At 40.4% G+C, this 21,977-nt stretch overlaps 1 protein-coding gene across 16 annotated transcripts in view; it reads left to right on the forward strand.

Moving 5' to 3' along the window:
* ST7 (suppression of tumorigenicity 7) overlaps positions 1 to 21,977 on the forward strand; it is a 235,529-nt gene that overhangs the window by 158,630 nt on the left and 54,922 nt on the right. For all 16 annotated transcript variants that reach the window (XR_003516430.1, XR_003516429.1, XM_027573685.1 and 13 more), the window contains one exon: positions 19,189 to 19,303. Coding sequence is in view for 14 of the 16 variants with exons in the window: in XM_027573685.1 (XP_027429486.1) it covers positions 19,189 to 19,303 (115 nt within the window). In the remaining 2 variants the exon portion in view is untranslated. The remainder of the gene's footprint in view (positions 1 to 19,188; positions 19,304 to 21,977) is intronic.

The raw sequence follows: 21,977 nt of genomic DNA on the forward strand, positions 1-21,977 counted from the left end.
TAATACTCTCCCACCAGTAAATTTTTTACTGCTTAAGTGGAGTAAAAAAAGTTCCCAAATGCCCTAGACTCCTCTCTTTGCTTCACCTTTCACATTCAGGTAATATGTACAGGTCTTGTAGGCTTTTCTGCCAAAATGTGTACACAGTTGTACAAGTGCACTGCTTTGATCCTCACTCAGGTCACTGTTATCTTTTATCTGAACTATGCAGTTTGTCTTCAGGGTCCCTTCTGCTGTTGCTCTTGTAGGGTCCCTTCTCAGAAAGTAGTGAGACATGTTTTAAAACTCAGACCAGAACTTGTCACTTTCCTACTAGAAGCCTGTGGTGATTTACTATTGCATTTAGAATGAAATGCAAACTCTTTACAAGGCCTGTAAAGTCCTATATAATCTGCTCCCTGCTTACTCTTCCAAACTCAGCTTATGTTACTGTTTTTCCTCACTCACTAGGCTATAGCCACATTGGGTTCTTTTTGAGTACACCAAGTTTGTCTGTTCCTTTCTTAGGGGCTTTGCACAGACACTTCTCTTTGCCTGGAATATGCTGTTCCAGATCCTCACTGGGCTGGGTCCTACTTGTCATTTAAGTTCAGCTAGAATATCACCTTAGTAGAGCTTTCAGTGATACCCAGCTGGAAGAAGCACTGTGCATCTTGCCTCTCTCTCTCTCTCTCTCTCTCTCTCACACACACACACACACACACACACACACACGCACACACATAGATACTCACACACACTATCATTCTCAATCATATCACTTATTTTTTTGTCGCCCTTCCACTTTTGAAATCTCATTTATTTATTTGTTTACCTGTTTATGTCTACATTGCCTACCTCCACCAGAAAGTAAACTCCACAAGGGCAAGAACTTTATTTAGTTCCCTGGTACATGATAGATTCTCATTTAATTTTGTTGAATGAGTAGACGGATGGATGGATGCCTGGGTGGGGGATAGACAGGAGTATTTCCTACCCCACATGCCACCAAATGCAAAAGAGGACTTGACTGAGAATCCACAACCCCATTAAGAGCTCTTTTCCATCCTGAACAATTCTTAAGTTTCTTTAGCAAATGCTTGTCTGTTTATAGATTAGGCAGGATTTCATTTCTGTTGATCTCTCCAGTAGGTATGAGAAGAACTCCTCAGCCCAGCTGTTCTGTGGCTAGGTGTTCAGTTACGTGTGGTTACTGCCCAAGAACCCACTCTTGCTCGCTGTCTCTGCCAACTCCAAATGTGGAGCCTTCTTTCTCTGCTGTGGTTTAATCAAGTCTCATTTGTAGTTTGTCTTAGGGAAATGTGTTAAAATTCCTCCCTCAGTGGCTCTGCCAGCCATTCCTCCTATCCCTTTTCTTATTTTCATCACAAGTATAGATTTGACTCCTTTTGTACCACTTCCCTATCATTTTAATAGGTTTGTGGGAGGGAGAGGAGATAGACCTATTTGTTCAGTTTTTCATCTCAATTTGTAAGTACTTTGCCTGAGTTTTTTTTACCACAGTGATGTGGGATGCATAAAGGCTTCTTATGTAGACCTGGAGTTGATGTGTTAATACATAACTCTGTCTGGTATTCTCATACATCCCTGATTTCAAAAAGGGAAATTTATTTAGACCTTTCTCTAAAGAGTAAGAGTTCATTTTATGCTATTGCATCTGAGCCTATGTCCCTTTCACAAACATAGAAGTGTTACTCTTGTCTGGTGTAATTTCTTTTTTCTACCTTGCCCTCTATTCTTCAGTAATAGAAACACTCACGTCCAAATGCTCTCTGGGTTTAATTTAATGGGTTTTGGTAGAACAACCTCAGTGGACTGTAGGTCCAATTTTAGAGATTTAAGAGATAGAGTTGAAAGAAGTTGGAGATTTATTGGATAAATTTCTTCTGTTTTTGTTTTTACTTTCAGGGTGCTGGTTGTAGTGTGAGGGAGAGAGCATGAGCATACAGGAAAAATCATGGATGACTTTGGAATTTCTAGCTTGGGAAACTGGAGAGGCAATGGTACCATCATGGGGATTGAGATTGTAGTATAAGTACCTGGTTTGGGGGAGGTAGGGAGGATAGGAGGAATTTAGATATGCTACTTTTGCAGTACCTGCAGATCATCAAAATAGAATTATTTAGTAGGTGGGGTGATATACAGACCTTCAGCTCAGCAGAGAGACCCAGGCTGGAGGAAGTCCCAGGAATGATCAGCATGGAAAGTCATTAAGATCTTGAATGAAGATGAGGTCATCTAGGGAGAAGTGAATAAAGCTTAAAGGAAAAAAAAAAAAGGATTGGAGGGCAGTGCAGAATAGGTTGATCAAAGGAGACTTGAAAAGAAGTGACCAGTGAAGTAGATAGAAAATCTAGGAGAACATTCTATTATGAAAACCATAAAGAAAGGAAAATGAATCTGAGATCAGAACAATTCTTAGCATAGTACTTGTCACACATTACATATTCAGTGAATATTTATCATGGAGAAAATATTTGTTACATTTTGCTCCAAAGAGGTGGTTGGTAATTTGAGTAAAGCAAGATCAGTGGGATGTAAAAGCTATAAAATAGATTGCATTGCATTGTCTCCTGATTATGAGGTAGTGTGTCTGCTGGAAATGACTCTTTCAATAGGCATATATATAAAAGGAAAAGAAAGAGGTGATTATAACTAGAAAGGACCATGTAAGCAGTAGAAGACCCGAGCATGTTCAGATGTTGATGGAAAAAGACTGAGAAGAAAGGGAGTTGAACATATATACAAGATAGACGGTATCATTGATAGAGTGAAGTCCCCAGGAGTGCAGAGTGTTGCATTCCAGAGCACAGGAGGGAAAGAAGGTTCTAAAGGAGGGGTTCCATGTGTGGCTGGCAGGGATACACAGATCTGGATGCAGATGGAGGTTGTAGTAGAGAGATAGGGCTGAAGAATAGAAGGGGGTCCTTCCTGTTGACTGGTTTTCTTGATTGAATTAGATGACAAGATGTTCTGCTGAGAGTTAACTGGGAGGAGTGTGAAGGGAGTTGTGGAATGCCAGAGAGAAGTCACCAGGGAAATTTACTAGGTTTACTAGGCAGTTTCAGCCCAGCAGAAGTTGGAGATCATTATATTTTTGTTCTTCCAAACCTTACGGTTGTGTTCTTCAGCCTGAATATTGGGGCAGAAGTGGTAGACATCTGGTTTGACCCAAGGTCAGGTGTTGCTGGGTGAGTGAAGTGGACAGATAAGGAAGTCGGGAACTTGAGGGATCGTCAACGAAGTGGTAAGATGATGAGCCATGGGCTCTAGGTGGGAGAGAGGTGGGAGGGAGGGATGGAAGGTAACAAGGGAAGATGGATTCAGTGTTTCTAAAAACAAGGGTGTACTGAGGGCCTGCAAGGTGGTAATCCCAGTTCTAGGCACTCAGTACATAGTGGAGAACAAGACAGCCAACCATTACAGCTGCCGTGGAACAATTATTACTGGCGGGGGGACGTGGGTGGTAAGACAATCACAGACTGTGGTGAGCACTATGATAAAAAAAAAAAAGGCTGATATGATAGAGGGTAACCAGGAGGCGCTGCAGAGGAGCATGTTACAGAAGAAGAGCTCATTCAGAGACCCTGAAACTGGAAAGAATTTGACAAGAATGAAAAGGAGTCCTGGGTGAGTGAAAGGAAGGTTGGAATGAGATGAACTGGAAAAGGCAGGCAGGAGCTTTGTCACTTCTTTCCTGCAGGGCTTTGCCGGAAATAGTAAGGAGTTCTGATTTACTGTTAAGTACAGTAGGAACCCATTAACATATGTAAAACAGGAAGGGTATAATCTCACTGATGTTTATAAGATTACTGGGTACATTGTTGAGAATGGAGGGTGAGGATGGGAACGGGGAGTCCAGGTAAGCAGTTATAATAGCAGTCTAGGCAAGACCTGATGAGGGGTTTAGAATTAGGAGTGGTCATGGAGAAATGAACGATTTTGAGATATATTTGGACCCAGAATCCATAGGGTATTACTAATGCAAATTTTATTGGCTCTACCTTTAAAATATATTTAGAATCCTATACTTCCTGCTGTGTCCACAGCCATCCCTTTGGTCTAAACCATCATTATCTCACACTTGGATTATAATAGCCTTCCAGCTGGCGTCCTGATTTCACTCTTGTCCCCTTGCATCTACTTTCCACAGAGCAGCTAGAATGAGCCATTTAAAACATAAGTTAGATCATGTCATTCTTTGGCTTCAGACCTTCCATTCCTCTCTTATCTCAGAATTTAAACTCTAAAAGTAGCCTACAAGGCCCTCCATATTAGCCCTCATTTCTGCTCTGGGTTCACTGTGCTCCAGCCACACTGGCCTTCTTGCTGTTTGTTGAACATGCCTGACTGACTCGCTCTCACCTCAGGATCTTCACACTTGCTGGAATCTATCCCCAGGAATGCTTCTTTTCCAGACACACTTATGACTAGCTCCCTTGCCTGCTTCATTTTCTTATTAAATGTCACCTTCGCACTCCCACCTTTCCTGCCCTGCCTTCACTGACTACTGTTTTTAAAATAGCTTCTTCCTGCCATTCCCTTCCCTACCTTATTTATTCTCCTTAGAACTTACCACCACCTGACAGCCTCTCTATATATTTATTTGCTTATTTTCTGTCTCCACTAGAATGTCACTTTCAGGAAAGCAAGAATTTCTTTTTTTAAAGATTTTATTTATTCATTTGAGACACAGAGAGAGAGAGAGAGAGAGCATGAGCAGGGGGGAGGGAGAGGGAGAAGCAGGCTCCCCGCGGAGCCAGGAGCCAGACGTGGGGCTCGATCCCAGGACCCTAGGATCATGACCTGACCCAAAGGGAGACGCTTAACCATCTGTGCCACCCCAGCGCCCCAGGAAAGCAAGAATTTTTTTAAAAAAATTATTTAAATTCAATTTAGTTAACATATACTGTATTATTAGTTTCAGAGGTAGAATTTAGTGATTCATCATTTGCATATAACACCCTGTGCTCATTATATCAAGTGCCCTCCTTAATGCCCATCACCCAGTTACCCCATTCCCCCACCCATCTCCCCTCCAGCAGCCCTCAGTTTGTTTCCTAGAGTTCAGCATCTCTAATGGTTAGGAAAGCAAGACTTTTTGTATCTGTTTACTGATGTATTCCAGTAGAACAGTGTGTCTGTCACATAATAGCTTCTCAATAACTAATTGAAAAATGAATTGCTGAATATATTGGGTATGGAAAGAAAGAAATTGTATACTCAATACGACATGGTATGAGTCCATGGATTTTTAGCCAGAGCAGCTTGGTGATGGTTGGAAAGGGAGATGACTAGGAGAGAAACAGATTTTAGAGGTGTGCAGGGATTCTGTTTTGGAATGTTAAGTTTGAGGTGCCTATTTTACCTCCAGGTGAAAATATCAGGAAGACAGTTCAATGTGTGTCTAGAACTCAAGGACGAGGAGTTTGAGATCTCTCTCTCTCTATATATATATATATAGAGAGAGAGAGAGAATATATATATAGGATCCAGTACACACACACACACACACACACACACACACACATGATTTCAGGCTGTGGTGTTGAGTGAGATTATATATGTAGAGACGTAGATAGAGAAGAAAGAAGTTTAAGAAGTGAGCCCTGGTGGTCTTTAACATTGACAGGTGAGGTAGAAGAGAAGCATCCAGTGGAGCATCTGGGAAGGGAGGAGGAAAACCAGGAGAGTGTGATATCATAGAATCTAAAAGAAGAAAAACATTTCAGAGTAATAGGAGTGTCCTGAGAAAGATAAGGACAGACAGTAAGTGAATAGGGTAAGGCACTAGTTGTCTTAGTAAAATTAAAGAGGAAGTTGAGTGTGAGCAATGGTGTAAGATAACTGGAGGTCAGTACGTTATGGTCAGAGTTGCATATTTCATATGGGACATATATGTCTAGATGTCAAGGTCTGGAGTTTGGCTATGATCTTGGGTTACCTAATGCAGTGGAGGGATAATCTTTTGCTCTGAGACAGTAAAACAATTGAGAGTCTAGCGTAGTAGAATGGAGCTTTTACATGGACTATTAAAAGTAAGAATATACAGGGACACCTGGATGGTTCAGTCAGTTAAGCATCCGATTCTTGATTTTTGGCTCAGGTCATGATCTCAGGGTCATGAGATGGAACCCTGCATTGGACTCCACAGTCAGTTGGGAGTCTGTATGAGAGTCTCTCTCTCTCCCGTTCCCTCTGCTCCTCCTCATGCAGTCAAATAAATAAATAAATAAATTTTGGGGGGGGGGGGAAGTAAGAATAGGTAGCCAAGTGACCAAATCTTTAGTGTATGAGGGTCTTTTACCTGATAGAAAACATGACTGAAGGATGGTGGCAAGTGCTGGAGCATTATGACATGAGCTTCAGAAGAGCAGGAACTGCTACCCAAGGGCAGGACTGAGCAGTAATGGTCTAGATGTGCTTTGGGGAACTAGGAGAAGCCAGCCTTACATCCTTCCAGGTAGACACAAGTTTGGTGGGGGAAATTAACAGCTACAAGAGAAGCAGTGAACTCAGTTTCATGTTGCATAAATGGTTCGTGGATGTGTCCAGGAATTTGTATATCATGGACTCAGGTTCCAGCAGGATAGACTGGAAAGACTTGGGGAGGAAAAGGAGCACCAGAAGGCAGAGTGATGACAGAGCAGTGTGGGGATTAATGTCAAAGGTTGAGGTATTGACCTTCTGCCCATTGCTATAAAAGAATCTTTCATAATACTTAACTTTCAGCATGACCCTGCTGTGAGATGCCTGCCAGGGCGAGTATTTGTTAACTGTGCCCCAGATAACCAAATGAGTTAATCTCCTGAATAGGGTTATTTACCATGACCCATGTGAATGTGGAAGGGTGTGTGCCAAACATAGTTATTGTGGTTTTGGCATAAAAAGTTCTTTCTGACAGTAATTGTTGGCTGATATGTTCAGTTGCTCGTTGAGGCCACTCCTGGAACAGGAGAGCAATGCCATGTCATCACAGAGGGAAGGATGCTTTTCGTCCTGTTTTCCGTTCCTGGGCCTGCTTCCAAGCCATTTGAAATATGCATTAAATTGTTAAGATTTGTTCATGATCTCCAGGCCAGGGTATAGCCCTATTTAAATCTGTTTAAGATGATAAAGAAAATGTTTTACTCAAACTGTTACCTGTCAGTTTTGAGGAGGGTACAAATCATTCTTTGCCCCCAAACAGGATAAGGCTAACTTCTTCCCTGCCCTGGTCTCCAACTTCACCCTTGCGGAAATTTTACACACACACGATAACATAGATAATACAATGGTGCTATCAGACCCTTGCTTTTGGAAAGGAAGGTTCCTAGATGTCTTGAAGTGAGGCAAAGAATTGCCACTGAGGAGAGTAGAGGTTGAAGAAGAGAATCTTCTTAAAGAACATTCCTAAATTCTGACCAGAGTTATGCTTGCTTTATCCTTATCTGACTGAGGATCAAATGGAAGAGGGCCTTTCATACTGAAAATATTTTTGTTAGGATCTGTATAAATGCAAAGCTTGTCTTGTTCACTAGAAAATTTAAGGAAGATTTCTCTTCTGGGAATGAGTGGAGTGTAATTTTGATGAGAAAAGTAGATAAGTATGTAGGTAGCCTTCTAGCCCTCTGAGTCATTACAGAGCTGCCATCGGATGATTTGCATCATGCCTACAACTGTTATTTCTCTCCTCAGTTAATCGGTGATGCGTGTATTTGCATCATGTGCTCAGTTCCATGAAGAACTAATTAACTGGTGATGTCATTGTCCATACAGGTCATGTATTGATCATGTCACTTTTCAATAGATGCTGCTTAATATTTTCCTTTAGATTAGCTCTGAAAATGACATTTTCTATTAATATTGGTTTAAGCCTCTCACGAGTGCATTTTATAGTGGTCTGTGTAAATGGAACTCTCAGGGGTCTCTCAGGACTCTGGTAAACAATTCCTTCTTTCCTTCATGGCCCTTAGTATCAGTAAGAATCACTGACTAGATAATAGCCATGCAATACAGAGTGTCTTTTCTATTTTCTGTTTATGCCTTTATTTGAAACTGTAATTAAATAATGTCAAACTTACAAATATAACAAAATAGTATTTGCTGTTTGAATATAATACAGGCCAAATCCTATAAACTTTAATTAAGTCAAGCTTGCATTGACCTCAGTAGGAATCTGGTTGAGGATCTCTTTTAATTACCTCTGCCTTAAAATATGTAAGAATTTTCACATTGCTTTTCTCAGTCCTAGAACAATGCATGGATAGCTAAACTAATAAAATGTTTAAATAGATACAAATCAAACTTGAAAGGTTTAAACTGTTGTTTTCATCCTGTAAATCAGCTGAGAAAAAGCATACAGACTGTAGTTCTAAATTATGTCCATAGAGTATTTTCAAATTCAGTGAATTAACTCTTTCTTTTTTTTTTCTATTTGAGCTCGTAAATGTTAACCTCAGAAGTGCCTCAGATTCTTCCATTGAAATAAACTTGAACTGACAATAGCCAGATGATGTAAAATTGAAACTGAAATTCTATCCTTGGCCCATCCCATGTTCTTCCCCTTAGGTATTAGAAGAATCACAGGAGAGTTAGTGTTTTCATTGTACGTGAACTGTAATATTTGGGCAAAGCAGGGCATATAAATTTCTGACTGCCAGGAGAAAGCAATTACCAGCATGGAAAAGATAACTGGCAATAAATAAACAGAACTGCTAGATAGTGAGTGAGTTTAAAGATTTATTTAGAATGACTTAGCTTATAGAAAACAGGCCTTTGGGCGCCTGGGTGGCTCAGTTGGTTGAGCGACTGCCTTCGGCTCAGGTCATGATCCCAGAGTCCCGGGATCGAGTCCCGCATTGGGGGGGGGTCCCTGCTCAGCGGGGAGTCTACTTCTCCCTCTGACCCTCCCCCCTCTCGTGCTCTCTCTCTCTCTCTCAAATAAATAAATAAATAAAATTAAAAAATATTAAAAAATAAAACAGGCCTTTATATTTATCATATGCCTTCATTAAAGTTTCTTAATAGAAAGGCTAATTACACCAGCAAGCCATTTTTTGTACAGTATTTTAAAATAAAGAAATAGGGATATTGCACAACTAAAACCACGGACAAAACTAGTCACTCATAGCAAAACAAACAAATAGCACTTTGACAATGCAGTATACCTGGGTAATCATTACCTAAGGATAACGGCTCCCATTTGTCAAGCTCCCATATTGTGTCCTAGTGCGCTGTAAACTAAATGTTATCCTGGTCTTGCAGATGAGAAAAATCAGCTCACTTGGTGCTAAGAAACTCCACTGTCCCTGGATGGGAACCCCAAACTATCTGATTCCAAAGGTGGTGGTACTCTTGACTTCTGTAATGTGCCACCTCTCCCACAATGAACCCTCTCCAGCAGCCCCAATGCTGTGTCCAATGCCTTCTCTTTTATTTTGAAAACAATGTGCCATGGGAACCTTTGTGGTTCTGGAGAAGAAGCAAGAGGAAATTTTATGACAGAAGAGTTTTCTTAGAAAGTAGTCTCATCTAACTCTACCCCCACCCCCAGCCCCCACACTAAGGGTTAGAGAGGGAAGTAACTTACCTTACAGTCAGTTTAACTCTGAAGCATCCCTCAAGCTGAAATGATATGCTTCACACCACATCTGTCAGCGGACCTACTTTGGAATTCAGGTAAAGGAGAATTAAGAAGTGGGACTCTAAACTGTGGTTCATCTGAGATTGGATTATTATCTTGATATCATTATAGGATTCAAGTACAGTATATTAAAATCTATTAGATCACATTATTTTTTGAGGAAATTCTCTAAATGTTGTTTAGTCAGACATTGACTTTCTCTTAGATGCTATCAATACTTTAAGGAACTGGAGAGTCAACCCCCAAAGGGAAGAAGTGATTGTGCTTCAAAAGGCAACTAGAAAATAGAAAACAAAGTCTAACTGATGAAAATTGACCTGTTCATGACTTGAAGAAGTACAAGTGAAAAGGACAGCTCATGAACTTCCTATGTTTGAGGAAGCAACTTTAAAATATATATATATACACACACACATACACACATATCACACACATATAGAGAATAATAAAAAGAGCATCACTGCCCAGAATTAATTATAAGTAATAATAAATAGTAATTAAGTAAAAATCTTGTCATCTGGGCGCCTGGGTGGCTCAGATGGTTAAGCGTCTGCCTTTGGCTCAGGTCATGATTCCAGGGTCCTGGGATCGCGTCCCGCATCGGGCTCCCTGCTCCTTGGGAGCCTGCTTCTCCCTCTGCCTCTCTCTCTCTCTCTCTCTGTCTCTCATGAATAAATAAATAAAAAGTTTAAAAAAAAATTCCTGTCATCTTTGTTCACCTTCTTTTCTGAAAAGAAATAAAAACATATAAAGCCGTAGCCCCCATGTGACCACCACTCACAGTTTGCCTCCCCTGAGGCACCAGCAACTCTGTTTCTTCAGTTTGCTCTCCATACATTTCCATAATGTGCACCCGTAAATGATATGGAGAATTGTGTGTGTTTAAAGATTAAATCATATGCTATATTGTACAGAGTATTTCTTCACTTAAAATTGTTTCATATTTTTCTACATTGAGTTATATTAGGCTTAATTCATTCCTTTTGCCTGCTGAACAGCATTTCGCCATATGCATCTACCCGCTCGATCCATCCATTCCACTGCTTAGGACAGTGCTTCCTGTCCTGTGTGAATATCACAGAATGCAACTGCTCAGAAACTTGTGTGAATGTTTTTTAGGGACCAGAGCTGGAAGCAGAAGTATTGGGTTGTAGAGTTGGCCTTTTTAAAAAAATTTTATTACAGTCTGCCACATCAGCTGTGTGTCAGAGATGTTATGTTTTCTAAATGTAATATCACCAGGAAACTCTTCTTATGAAGAGCTTTTATTTTTTTAAATGTATTCCTGTTAACCAGGAGTTCACAAACTGGAGCCTGAAGGCTAGATCTGGTCTCCTGCCCATTTCTGTAAGTAACTGCTTACTGCTGCCTTTATGCTACGTGTCAGCGTTGAGCAGTTGCAAGAGAGACATGTGGCTCACAGAGCCCAAGACATTAACTCTTTGGCTTTTTACAGAAAAAATTTGTTGGCCCCTGTACTAATAGTGTTACCTACTATCAATCTGTTTACTTTTTAATTTTCTTTTTGAGTGATCTAATATTCAGCCACATAAATTGATAAATAAGATGATTTTACAGTGTGATAGAAATAGTGGGAAACAGGGATGTGAGTGGGATGCTGACATTAAACAGAGTGGTAGGGAAAGTCTGAGAGAATGCTGTTTGAGCTGGGACCCAGGAGGTGAGGCATGCACGACTCAGAGAGGTTAAGTAGTTTGTGCAATGTCACATGGGAAGTAAGTGGTAAGAGTGAGTTTTGAGCTCAGGAATAACTCCACATTTGGGGCTCCTTCCTCTGTAATACAGCTGTCGTCTTATATTCGTGTAAACACAGAACAAAGCAGGTAGGTAAGTGTAGCAGAGAAGCATAAGCAAAATGGTTTCATTCTCCTGGACTTGGCAGGCCAGAGACTGGGGTTCTGATGTGTTGAAATTTGGAATCGGTACTGATGACTGGGTTTGAATCATAGTCCCAGCACTCACTTTGGCTAAATTACGTAAATCTGCAGCCTTCATTGTTTTTTGGTGGGGCGAGGATGGGAGGGAGCTCATCTGTAAACTGAGGAGGGTGTTTGGATGATCTCCACGGGCTCTTCTGGCTCTCACTGTGACTTGAGGAGGTGGCATTTGATCTGGGCTTTGGAGGGTGGGGTGATTTTGACAGGCTGCCTTGTAAATGACAGGAAAAGGTATTCCAGGTGGTGAGGACAGTTTGAGCAAAAACACAGTGGCTAGTAACTGTAGAAAGAATTCTGAGAATGGTGTACAGTGGTCTGATCTGACAAGGCTAGAGTTTAATCCTGTAGAAGACAGGAGAGGCAAGATGCATCTGGCACTGAGCTGGGGAGGGTCTGGAAATCATGCTTAGGAGCTGGGGACGTTTTCCTTGGAATTACGGGATTTGAAAGATCTTGGCCTTTTTTTGAGCATCTCTGTCCATTGACTGGCCTTTGTCTATATGAACAGTTCTAGTGATGAAGACTTCTGTAGACCTTCTATTACATTTTCAGACAGCTCTAAGTGTAAACTAATACTTCATTATATTGAGTCATAACATGAGTTCTAAACTATACCCTTTCCAAGGTGTAGATAAAGTCATTAGAAGATTTTAAATGGTGAGGAACATGTTCAGGGATATGTAAGCCAAGGGCCCGAAGTAATCCTTTTGTAGCACACATATAATACGTACCTCGAAGGTAGAGATAACTATTAAAAGCCTTTAGAAAGCATTCCATTCATGAGATATGTATTGAGCATTTATTTTGGATCAGTCAGTGACCAAGAATCTGGTGATAAGCCAGAATTTCTATTCTCACATTCTTCCCAGGCTCATGGGGAAGATGGACCAGTAGACCGTTGTGACAAGGACTCTGGGATTTTGGGGCAGGAGTACTTAACCTGGCAGATAAGAGGCAAGGAGTCAAAGGGCAGGTGAGGGTTTCTGGAAGTTGAGGAGCTGTCCAGATTGATCAAGGAGGCAGAGAGGAGAGGACCGCAGGGATAGGGAGCGTAGAGATAGAAATGTGAATGAATGTGACGTATTTAAGGAACTAAAAGCTGTTTTACGGTGGGAGCATGGTGTGTGTGTAGGGAAGTAGCTAGGAATGAGGCTGGCATAGTGGACTGAGACTGTCATGAGGGGCTGTGTTTGCCATGCTAAGAATTTTATATTCTGAATTTGATGAGAAGCCAATATATTTTTTTCCAGTCTCTCTCTCTCTCTCTCTATATATATATTTTTTTTTTTGAGAGAGAGAGAGAGAGAGAGAGTGGGGGGGGGGGCAGAGGGAAAGAGAAAGTCTTAAGCAGACTCCATGCCCAGCATGGAGCTCGACGTGGGGCTCAGTCTCAGGACCCTGAGATCATGACCTGAGCTAAAATCAAGAGTTCGATGCCTAACCGACTGAGCTGCCCCGGCACCCCTCCAATATATTTTTTAATTGAAGTATAAATGACATATAATATCCTAAGAGTCTCAGGTATATATTCTAGTGATTCAGTATTTTATACTGAATGAAATGATCCCCGTGATAAGTTGTTACCCTCTGTCATCATATGAAGTTATTACAATATTATTGACTCTACTACCTATGCTATATATTACATCCCCATGACTTACTTATTTTATAACTGGAAGTTTCTACCTCTTAATCACCTTCACCTTTTTCTCCCACCTCCCAACCCTTCCCCGCTCTGATAGCCAACAGTTTACTTCCTATATCTATGAGTCTGTTTCTGTTTCATTTAGTTCATTTGTTTTGTTTTTTAGATTCCACATATAAATGAGATCATAGAGTATTTGTCTTTCTCTGACTTACGTATTTCACTTAGCATGATATTGTCTAAGTCTATGCATGTTGTTGCAAATGGTAAGATTTCATTCTTTTTATAGCTGAGTAATATCGTCTTTATCCATTCATCTATTGATGGACACTGAGTTGCTTCCATATCTTAGCTATTGTAAACAATGCTGCAATGAACATAAGCGTGCATATATCTCTTTGGGTTGATATTTTTACCTTCTTCAGATAAATGCCCAGAAGTAGAATTGTTGGAACATATGGTAGTTCTGTGTTTAGTTTTTTTCCATACTGTTTTCTGTAGTGACTATACCAGTTTACATTCCTACCAACAGTACATAAGGGTTCCCTTTTTCCCACATCTTCACCAAAACATGTTATTTTTTGTCTTTTTGATAATAGCCAATCTGACAGGTGTGAGGTGATATCTCATGGTGGTTTTGATTTGCATTTCCCTGATGATGAGTGATGCTGAGCATCTTTTCATGTGCCTGCTGGCCATCTGTAGGTCTTCTTTGGAAAATTTCTGTTCATATTCTGTGCTCATTTTTAAAGTGGGTTACTTTTTTTTATATTAAAAGTCAGTATTCTTTTTATTGTATTTCCTTATCCACTTTATTATTTTTTAAAATTTTAATTCCAGTATAGTTAATATATACTGTTATATTAGTTTCAGGTGTACAATATAGTGATTCATCAATTCTATACATTACTCAGTGTTCATCATGTTGAGTGTACTCTCTCTTTTTTTCAAAGATTTTATTTATTTATTTGACAGAGAGAGAGTGAGCACACAAGCAGGGGGAGCAGCAAGGGAGAGAAAGAAGCAGGCTTTCTGCTGAGCAGGGAGCCCGATGCGGGGCTCGATCCTAGGACCCCGGGATTGTGACCTGAGTCGAAGGCAGACACTTAACCGACTATGCCACCCAGTCACCCCCATGTTGAGTGTACTCTTAATCCCCATCACCTATTTCACCCCCTGCCACCTCCCCTCTGGCAACCATCAGTTTGTTCTCTATAGTTAAGAGTCTATTTTTGGTTTGTCTCTTTTTCCCTTGGTTCATTTGTTTTGTTTCTTAAATTCCACATATGAGTGAAATCATATGGTATTTGTCTTTCTCTGACTTATTTCACTTAGCATTATACTTTCTAGATCCATCCATGTTGTTACAAATGGCAAGATTTCATTCTTTTTTTACAGAGAAACCAATATTCTTAAAAGTAGTTTTTCCTCCCCAATTTATAGAATGTACATATACATTCCTTTAAAAAATATTAGAACATATGGAAAATATGAAGAAATAAAAATCATCTTTAATCTCAGTAACCATAGATAACCAATTTTAAAACATTTTGCCATATTTCTAACCAAGTATGGTTCTATGCATAGACACAGAAGAAAAACATGATCTTATTGCAAAATAGAGTTTGTATACTGCTTTTTCTTTTGTAATGCTGTGTGTCAGCATTTTCTAGGCTGTGTTGTTAAAAATTATTTGATTACTTAACTATTAATGTTGACATATAGTAGCCCAAAAGATGACTGTGTCTACTTGAATGCCTCATCATGGGTTAAATTTTAATTTGCTTGCATTTTTCACTATCTTTTTTAAAGATTTATTTATTTGAGAGAGAGAGAGCAAGAGCACACAAGCAGTGGGGGGGAGGGGCAGAGGGAGAAAGAGTGAGAATCTTAAGCAGACTGCAGGCTGAAGGGGAAGCCCCACACCAGGCTTGATCCCACAACCCCAAGATCGTGACCTGAGCCGAAATCAAGAGTTGGCCACTTTAACTGACTGAGCCACCCAGGCACCCTGCCTTTTTCACTCTTATAAATAATGTTATGATAAACAGACTTGTTTGTAAATTTGTATTCATATCTGCCTATTTCCTTGGGGCCATGTCCATGGTTGCCTCTTAAGCAGGAGTTTGATGGATTCAGGAATGTATATTTGAAAAGCTATTCTGGTAAAGAAGATGTGGTATATATATACAGCGGAATATTATACAGCCATCAAAAAACCGAAATCTTGCCATTTGCAATGATGTGGATGGAACTAGAGGGTATTATGCTGAGCGAAATAAGTCAAGCAGAGAAAGACAAGTATCATATGATCTCACTGATATGAGGAATTTGAGAAACAAGACAGAGGACCATAGGGGAAGGGAGGAAAAAATGAAACAAGATGAAACCAGAGAGGGAGACAAACCATAAGAGACTCTTAATCTCAGGAAACAAACTGAGGGTTGCTGGAGTACTGGGGGGTGGGAGGTGGGGGGGTGGGAGGAGGGATGGGGTGGCTGGGTGATGGACATTGGGAAGGGTATGTGCTATGGTGAGCTCTGTGAATTTTGTAAGACCGATGAATCACAGACCTGTACCTCTGAAACAAATAATACATTATATGTTAAAAAAAAAAAAAAGATAGTAGGAAGGGAAAAATGAAGGGGGTGAAATCAGAGGGGGAGATGAACCATGAGAGACTATGGACTCTGAGAAACAAACTGAGGGTTTTAGAGGGGAGGGGGGTGGGGGGATGGGTTAGCCTGGTGATGGGTATTAAGGAGGGCACGTACTGCATGGAGCACTGGGTGTTATATGCAAACAATGAGTCATGGAACACTACATCAAAAACTAATGATGTAATGTATGGGGACTAACATAACATAATAAATTTTTAAAAGGAAGGAAGGAAGAAAGAGAGAAAGAAGAAAGAAAGAAAGAGAAAGGAAGAAAGAAAGAAGAAAGAAAGAAAAGCCATTCTGACAGTGGTGTGAAGGGTGGATTGGAAAAAGGTGATCCCGCGGCAAGCAGAGAAGAGATGCCGTTTGGGCAATTTAGGCCAAATATAAGGGTATAAACTAAGTCATTGGCAGCAAGGTCAGAGAAAAGAGGACATGCTAAGATTCTTAAGGTGTTTGCTTGTTTGTTGTTTGTTTGTATAACAGAGCTCTCTGGGAACTTGCTGAAAGCTATTAGCATTTTGTACATATTAGTTTAAGAGTTTAGGGACTTCTAAGGTGGCTTTAGTTAGGAGGGCAAAGAGTTTACAGGTATCAGTGGCTCTCTTCTCCAATTTGAAGGGTTGGCTTGGGGAGGAGGAATTTATGAGACCAGTGTTAGATGCATCAGGTAAAACTGTCAAGGAGATAGTTTACAAATTGATTTAGTAGCTTAGGAGAGAGGTCAGAGCAGGAGTGAGGATGTGGGAGCCTCTTCACAAAGGGGTGATATTGAGACCCTGGACACAAGAGCAGTCCTGGGTATCAGGGTGCTTATGAGAAGAGTACTGGACATAACCAGGGAGGCTACTTACTCCTAAGTAGGAGACCTGGGGGAAACTAGAGAAGGAGTGAGGAACTATGTACAGAGAATCCAGAAGAGAATGATGTTGAGGAAGCCAAAAGAGACACGAGTTTCAAGGAACAAGTCATCAAACTGTCAAATGTTGCAGAGGTCAAGCAAGGAAAGGACTGGAGGGTTTCCAGAGCAGTTTCAGTCACCTGTGAATGTGGGATGAGCAGATTCCGAGGAAGCCAGATTGCAGCCATGCGGTGAGAAAAGAAGGGAGCCAAGGGAGGCGAGTGTGCAGGGCTTGTTTCAAAGAGAGCTTGTTGTGAGGGGCTGGGGAGTGCAAGGTGATGTCTGGAGTGAGATGGGGCATTGGGGGTTCGCTTTTCCTTGCTTCTGTTGAAACAAGGAAAGCTAGATTTCCACATTGTCATATGACTTTGATTAGTTCTCTAACATTTGCTGTTTGCCACGTTTAAAATCTTTTTGTTGGTGATTATGTTTTTAGACACTGTATAGTCTCTCCAAGCTTCCAATGGAAGCACTGCTGCCCAAACTGCTAGCATCCTGCTTCCAGTTCTGCTGAAACAGGCCGAGACTCCTCATTGGCTCTTAATTGGACTCCCCTCTCAGTGTTTCAGCTTCAGCATGCTAGTATTTGGAATTACAGTTTTAAAATTTCAGAATATGACTGATGTCCTTGAAGTTTGACCTTTACCTGAAGAATTGGTCAAAAATGGTAAATGTTTAATGTTGCAGTTTAGAGAGTATCTTTATTGTGTTGCCAACTGCTGAATGACAGGGAGCTTTAATTCTAACAAACTCTAATTAGAAAGAGGAAAAAAAATCAAAGGGTTATGTCAACCAGAATCAAAGTGAACCAGAACAAGAAATAGTTTTATTGGTTACAGAACATCAACAATGTGTGGTATAGTCTTATTCACTTCTTTTACTAGCAATGAAAATACTGCAGGCTGTCCCTAGAGGGTTCAGACAGTCTTATTGAACACATAATCATTTTGATAGGTGTTTTTTGCTGGTAATATGATGCTCTTTGGGGCTGTAGAAAATTATTTATTTTTAGAGATATGCTAAATGATTCTTGGCTTTAAAAAACAAGACAATGTGGCAAATGTTTCTAATGTAGGAAGAAGTGGATAGTCAAGGCAACATATCCACTGGTTTCTTACTTAACAGTGTGTTAGCCTATTTTTGAGTATTATTTTTCTCAGCACAGTTGCTTTAAAGATGTTGACATCAAAAAAGAGTTACCACTTTTAAAGAGGGCATTGTGTTATAATAGAAAACAGTTACCCATATAAAAGATTAAATAAAGGACATATACATGTACATATACATCAGTGCATATATACGCATGTATATATACCATATATGTATATGATTTTGCTGTATGAAGAACCTGGTTATCTTTCTCTGAGATTTAACTTTGAAATTCTTGGTCCTTTCTTTCTTTGCTTTCCAGTGAAGTTCAATATTGTATCTTTTAACTCCCTTTGGACCCCTCCTGTTCCCCTTCTTGTCTAGAACCTTTAGGCCATTCCTTTAATCATTCTTTCCTCATTCTAGGCCACTCTCCTTGCTCCTCAACTTTCTTCTGAATCCATTTCAACCTGCCTAGGTTCAACCTCATTATCTGACATGTTTGCTGCTGTACCTGGGCTGGTGAGCCCTGCTAACTAAAACTTGACAAGCAAGCGAATTGTAGCCCCTGTGAATTCATGGTCCCAAATTTGCTAGCCCTCGAGGACGGCCTTTGCCATCCTAGATTATTTCCCAAGCAGGTCTCTTCTTTATGGCTGTTCTGTACTTTCACCCCCATCTTCAGACTTCCTCCCTGTCACCTCTTCCCTCCATTTCAGAAAATGATCTTGACTCCTGTCTTTTTGAGGCCCTCATGCAGGAACTCCTAAACATCTTTCCTTTCTACCACTCTATCGGTACCTGCACATTTTCTCAACCCGTATTTTCCTGCCTTTTCTCCATAACTTTGTCACGAGGCTGCTCAAAAGAATAGTGCCTGCTTGCCTCCCTTTCTGTTCTCTGGCTTTCATCAAACTGCTCTTAATGAAGTAAAACTGTCAACGCCTATGAGATAGTGTTCAACTTTTACCTAATTTGCCTCTATCGTATTTTAGCATTACTGAATGCTACCTCTAAGCATCTTCCTCAGTTTTTATGAAACCCCCTCTCTTTTGGATTTTCTTCCACGTTGGTTCTCACAAATTCAAAGTTGCCATTTTTCCAAAATAGCAGGAAGAGATTTGAGCGTTTAATTCTTTACAAAATAATAATTGGCATGAATGCTTAAAATTCAGTATAACCTAAAATTCAGTATTATCTAAAATTGTATTATACTTTTTTATCATATAAATGTATTTCAATTCAGTACTTGTTATACTTTTAGAAAGTAGGAAATACATATTAATTATCCTTGATTTCTTCTTTCCTAGTTAATGAAGGAGTTCCCCTTGCTGAGCATGTTCAACATCCATGAAAACCTTTTAGAAGCTCTTCTGGAACTACAAGCGTATGCTGATGTTCAGGCAGTCTTAGCAAAGTATGATGGTAAGTTCTTGGGTATTTTTATCTACTTGAGTATTTTTTTCTTCTTGATGTATTTCAATGATTAGATCAGAAAGATCATTTCAAATAGTATAGGACTTTAACAACTACCCACTTACAGATTTTTTTACCTACAGTTTTATGATGGCATTTTATAAAATCTTAGAGTTTTATGGTTGGTCAGTGGGGGCCTGTGCCACATGCCTCTCCTTCCCTCCCTTCTACTCTTCCTGTCAGCAAGAGTTAGGCATGCTTTGCTTTATTGCCCCCATTGTCAGGAATCACTCAGAACCTCTGCAGGCAACACGTATCTTGTGGGGACAGCCCCGATTATTTGAGCTCCTGCTGTGACCCCACATGGGACGACTGTGACCACTACTGGTTGGTCATGTTGATCCTTTGAAGCAATATAGAACAGCTAGTAGCCCTTACTACAGCCCCTGTGACAGTTCAGGAAATATTTGAAGATAAAAGAATGTGTCCTTCATCCCAGGTCTTCTCCTCATTAGCAGAATACCTCCCATTTCTGCACGCAAAGGGCTTTGAGGTCCCTTCGCCATTCAGGTTACTTACCCATGAGCTTTTTCATTTTGCCTGTTCTTAATAAACCAGAAAAATAAACTGACACATCTTAGAGATTTCAAAACTCTTGTGTTATATTGCCATTTTCTGTGAATTCACTATTTGATTAATTGCATAAGAGTTATCCACGTAATTCCCTGCCATGACCTAGCTCCTGGAATCTCTGCAGGATTATTATTCTACCTTATTTCATTTGTTTGCTTCTAAAATGGATGTTAGGGAGTGATTACTTTTATCACATGTTCATTTTTTGCTTTGTAAAGTATTTTTTTAGTAAGCATCTTCAGTACATTTAAAGAACTGTTCAGGTCAAAATTTCCAGGAATTCCTCAAACTAATAGAACGAACTATTTTATTTTAATGCACAGTTCTTCATAAGGGATCTGTGAAGCAGGCTGGAGTTGTTACCTCCTACAGTTGGGAAAACTGAGGCATTGGGAGACTTGGTTTTGTTTTGTTGTTAATTCTTGCTCAAATCAGTGGAAACTACAAGCCCTCAGCCAGTGATGGCATTTCTTGGCCTGTGCATACTTGGCCCTGTGTAACAAGATATATGCTACCTAGTATGGAACTGATTTTAGAAAGAGAGAAAAGTATTTGTGGCATACTTCATAGTAAACAAAATAAAGACTGTTTGACCTTCATGTCAGCTCACTTTTGTTCTCTGTTTATTTGCTGGAATCTCACTATTCGGCTGACCTTGGGAATCTAAGCTATAAGACTACCTTATAAGCAAAATGCTCATACACTGAGGGTCTTTTGGTGCAAAAGGAACCCAGTCCCATGCACCTGGGTTTAGGTGGCCATGCACTTTTTCCAGATGCTACCCTGTAGCCGTCAATGCCATAGCAAGGTTCTGGTGTTATCATCCCTAATGCCGACCTATGCTCAACCTAGTACACCAAGGCTTAAGAAAATAGTTCTAACTGGTAGAGCCTTTGATGTCTCAAGTCTCATAAGGCTCCTTTCACAATGATCTCAGTTCATTACAGAAATAGTCAGCTTCGTGTTACAAGACTGATTGTAAAATAGAGAAATGAACTCATTTGGAGCTTTCTGTCATCTCTATCTATCCCATTGCACAGCCTCGGCTCCACAACAACCAAACACTGATTTATTAGATTCTGATAACATATGTTCACATTATTTGTTATAACAGCCCGTCACACCCTCCACTAAAACTTGGCTCACACTTTGCAAAATTCCTTTGTTGCGAATGGACAAACTCACCATACCAGGGCCCTTGTGTTGAGCTTTGTTTATGTTGTGTACCTGGCAACAGAGATGATGTTCTTATTCATTATTCATGGAAAAAGAGCCTCATTAGTGGCAGGACACATACTGTTGCTGAGATGCCTTGGTAGGAGTTTTGAGTTCAGCAGTTGTCAATAGACTGCAGATGACCTAACCTCGACTGAATTCTGGAGGGTGTTTTGGTGAGGACTTGGCTCAGGTCTGTGTCATTTACAGTAGAAATATAATGAAGTGGCTGCTGAAGTTACTGTTCTTGTAGACTGAGCCACAACCACACAAGACTATTAAAAAACATGCCTCTTGTTTCTCACCCTATACCATAAAATGGGCTCTTTCAAGTTCAGCCCCGCTGCTTTTCCTGGAGACCCAAAGGATCTTGACTGAGTTGTTGCCTCATTTTTCTGGCCCTGTGCAAGAAAGTGTGGGTGCTTTAGAGGGCTTGGAGTACAGACAGCAATTAGGGGCGCCCTGTTCCTCACCCTAGTTCAGATGTCATCAGTCTAATCCATGAGATGCTGGAGACAGCACTTTGAATTCTGACCTCCCCATCCCTCTTCACAGAGCCACACCCAAAGCAGCGTGATTATATGTTATCTTTGCAAATTGGAATGCTCTGGTTGGGTAGCTAATTCTTGGGTGGTTTATGGGTACAGCGGTCCTTCTTTATTACTTTTGCTAGGTGGCCGAATTTTTTAAATAGTATGTTGGGAAGTGACACAGTGGGATTTGTGCTGCTTTCCTGACCTTTGCAAAAAGGGTTTAGAAATATGGCAAGGCAGGGGAGGCCAACATGTTCAAAGGAGGGAGGAAGGGAACATGTATCCCTTTGCCTCATTCTTTT

Source organism: Zalophus californianus, chromosome 12, assembly GCF_009762305.2.
Source record: "Zalophus californianus isolate mZalCal1 chromosome 12, mZalCal1.pri.v2, whole genome shotgun sequence".
NCBI classification, from domain to species: domain Eukaryota; kingdom Metazoa; phylum Chordata; class Mammalia; order Carnivora; family Otariidae; genus Zalophus; species Zalophus californianus.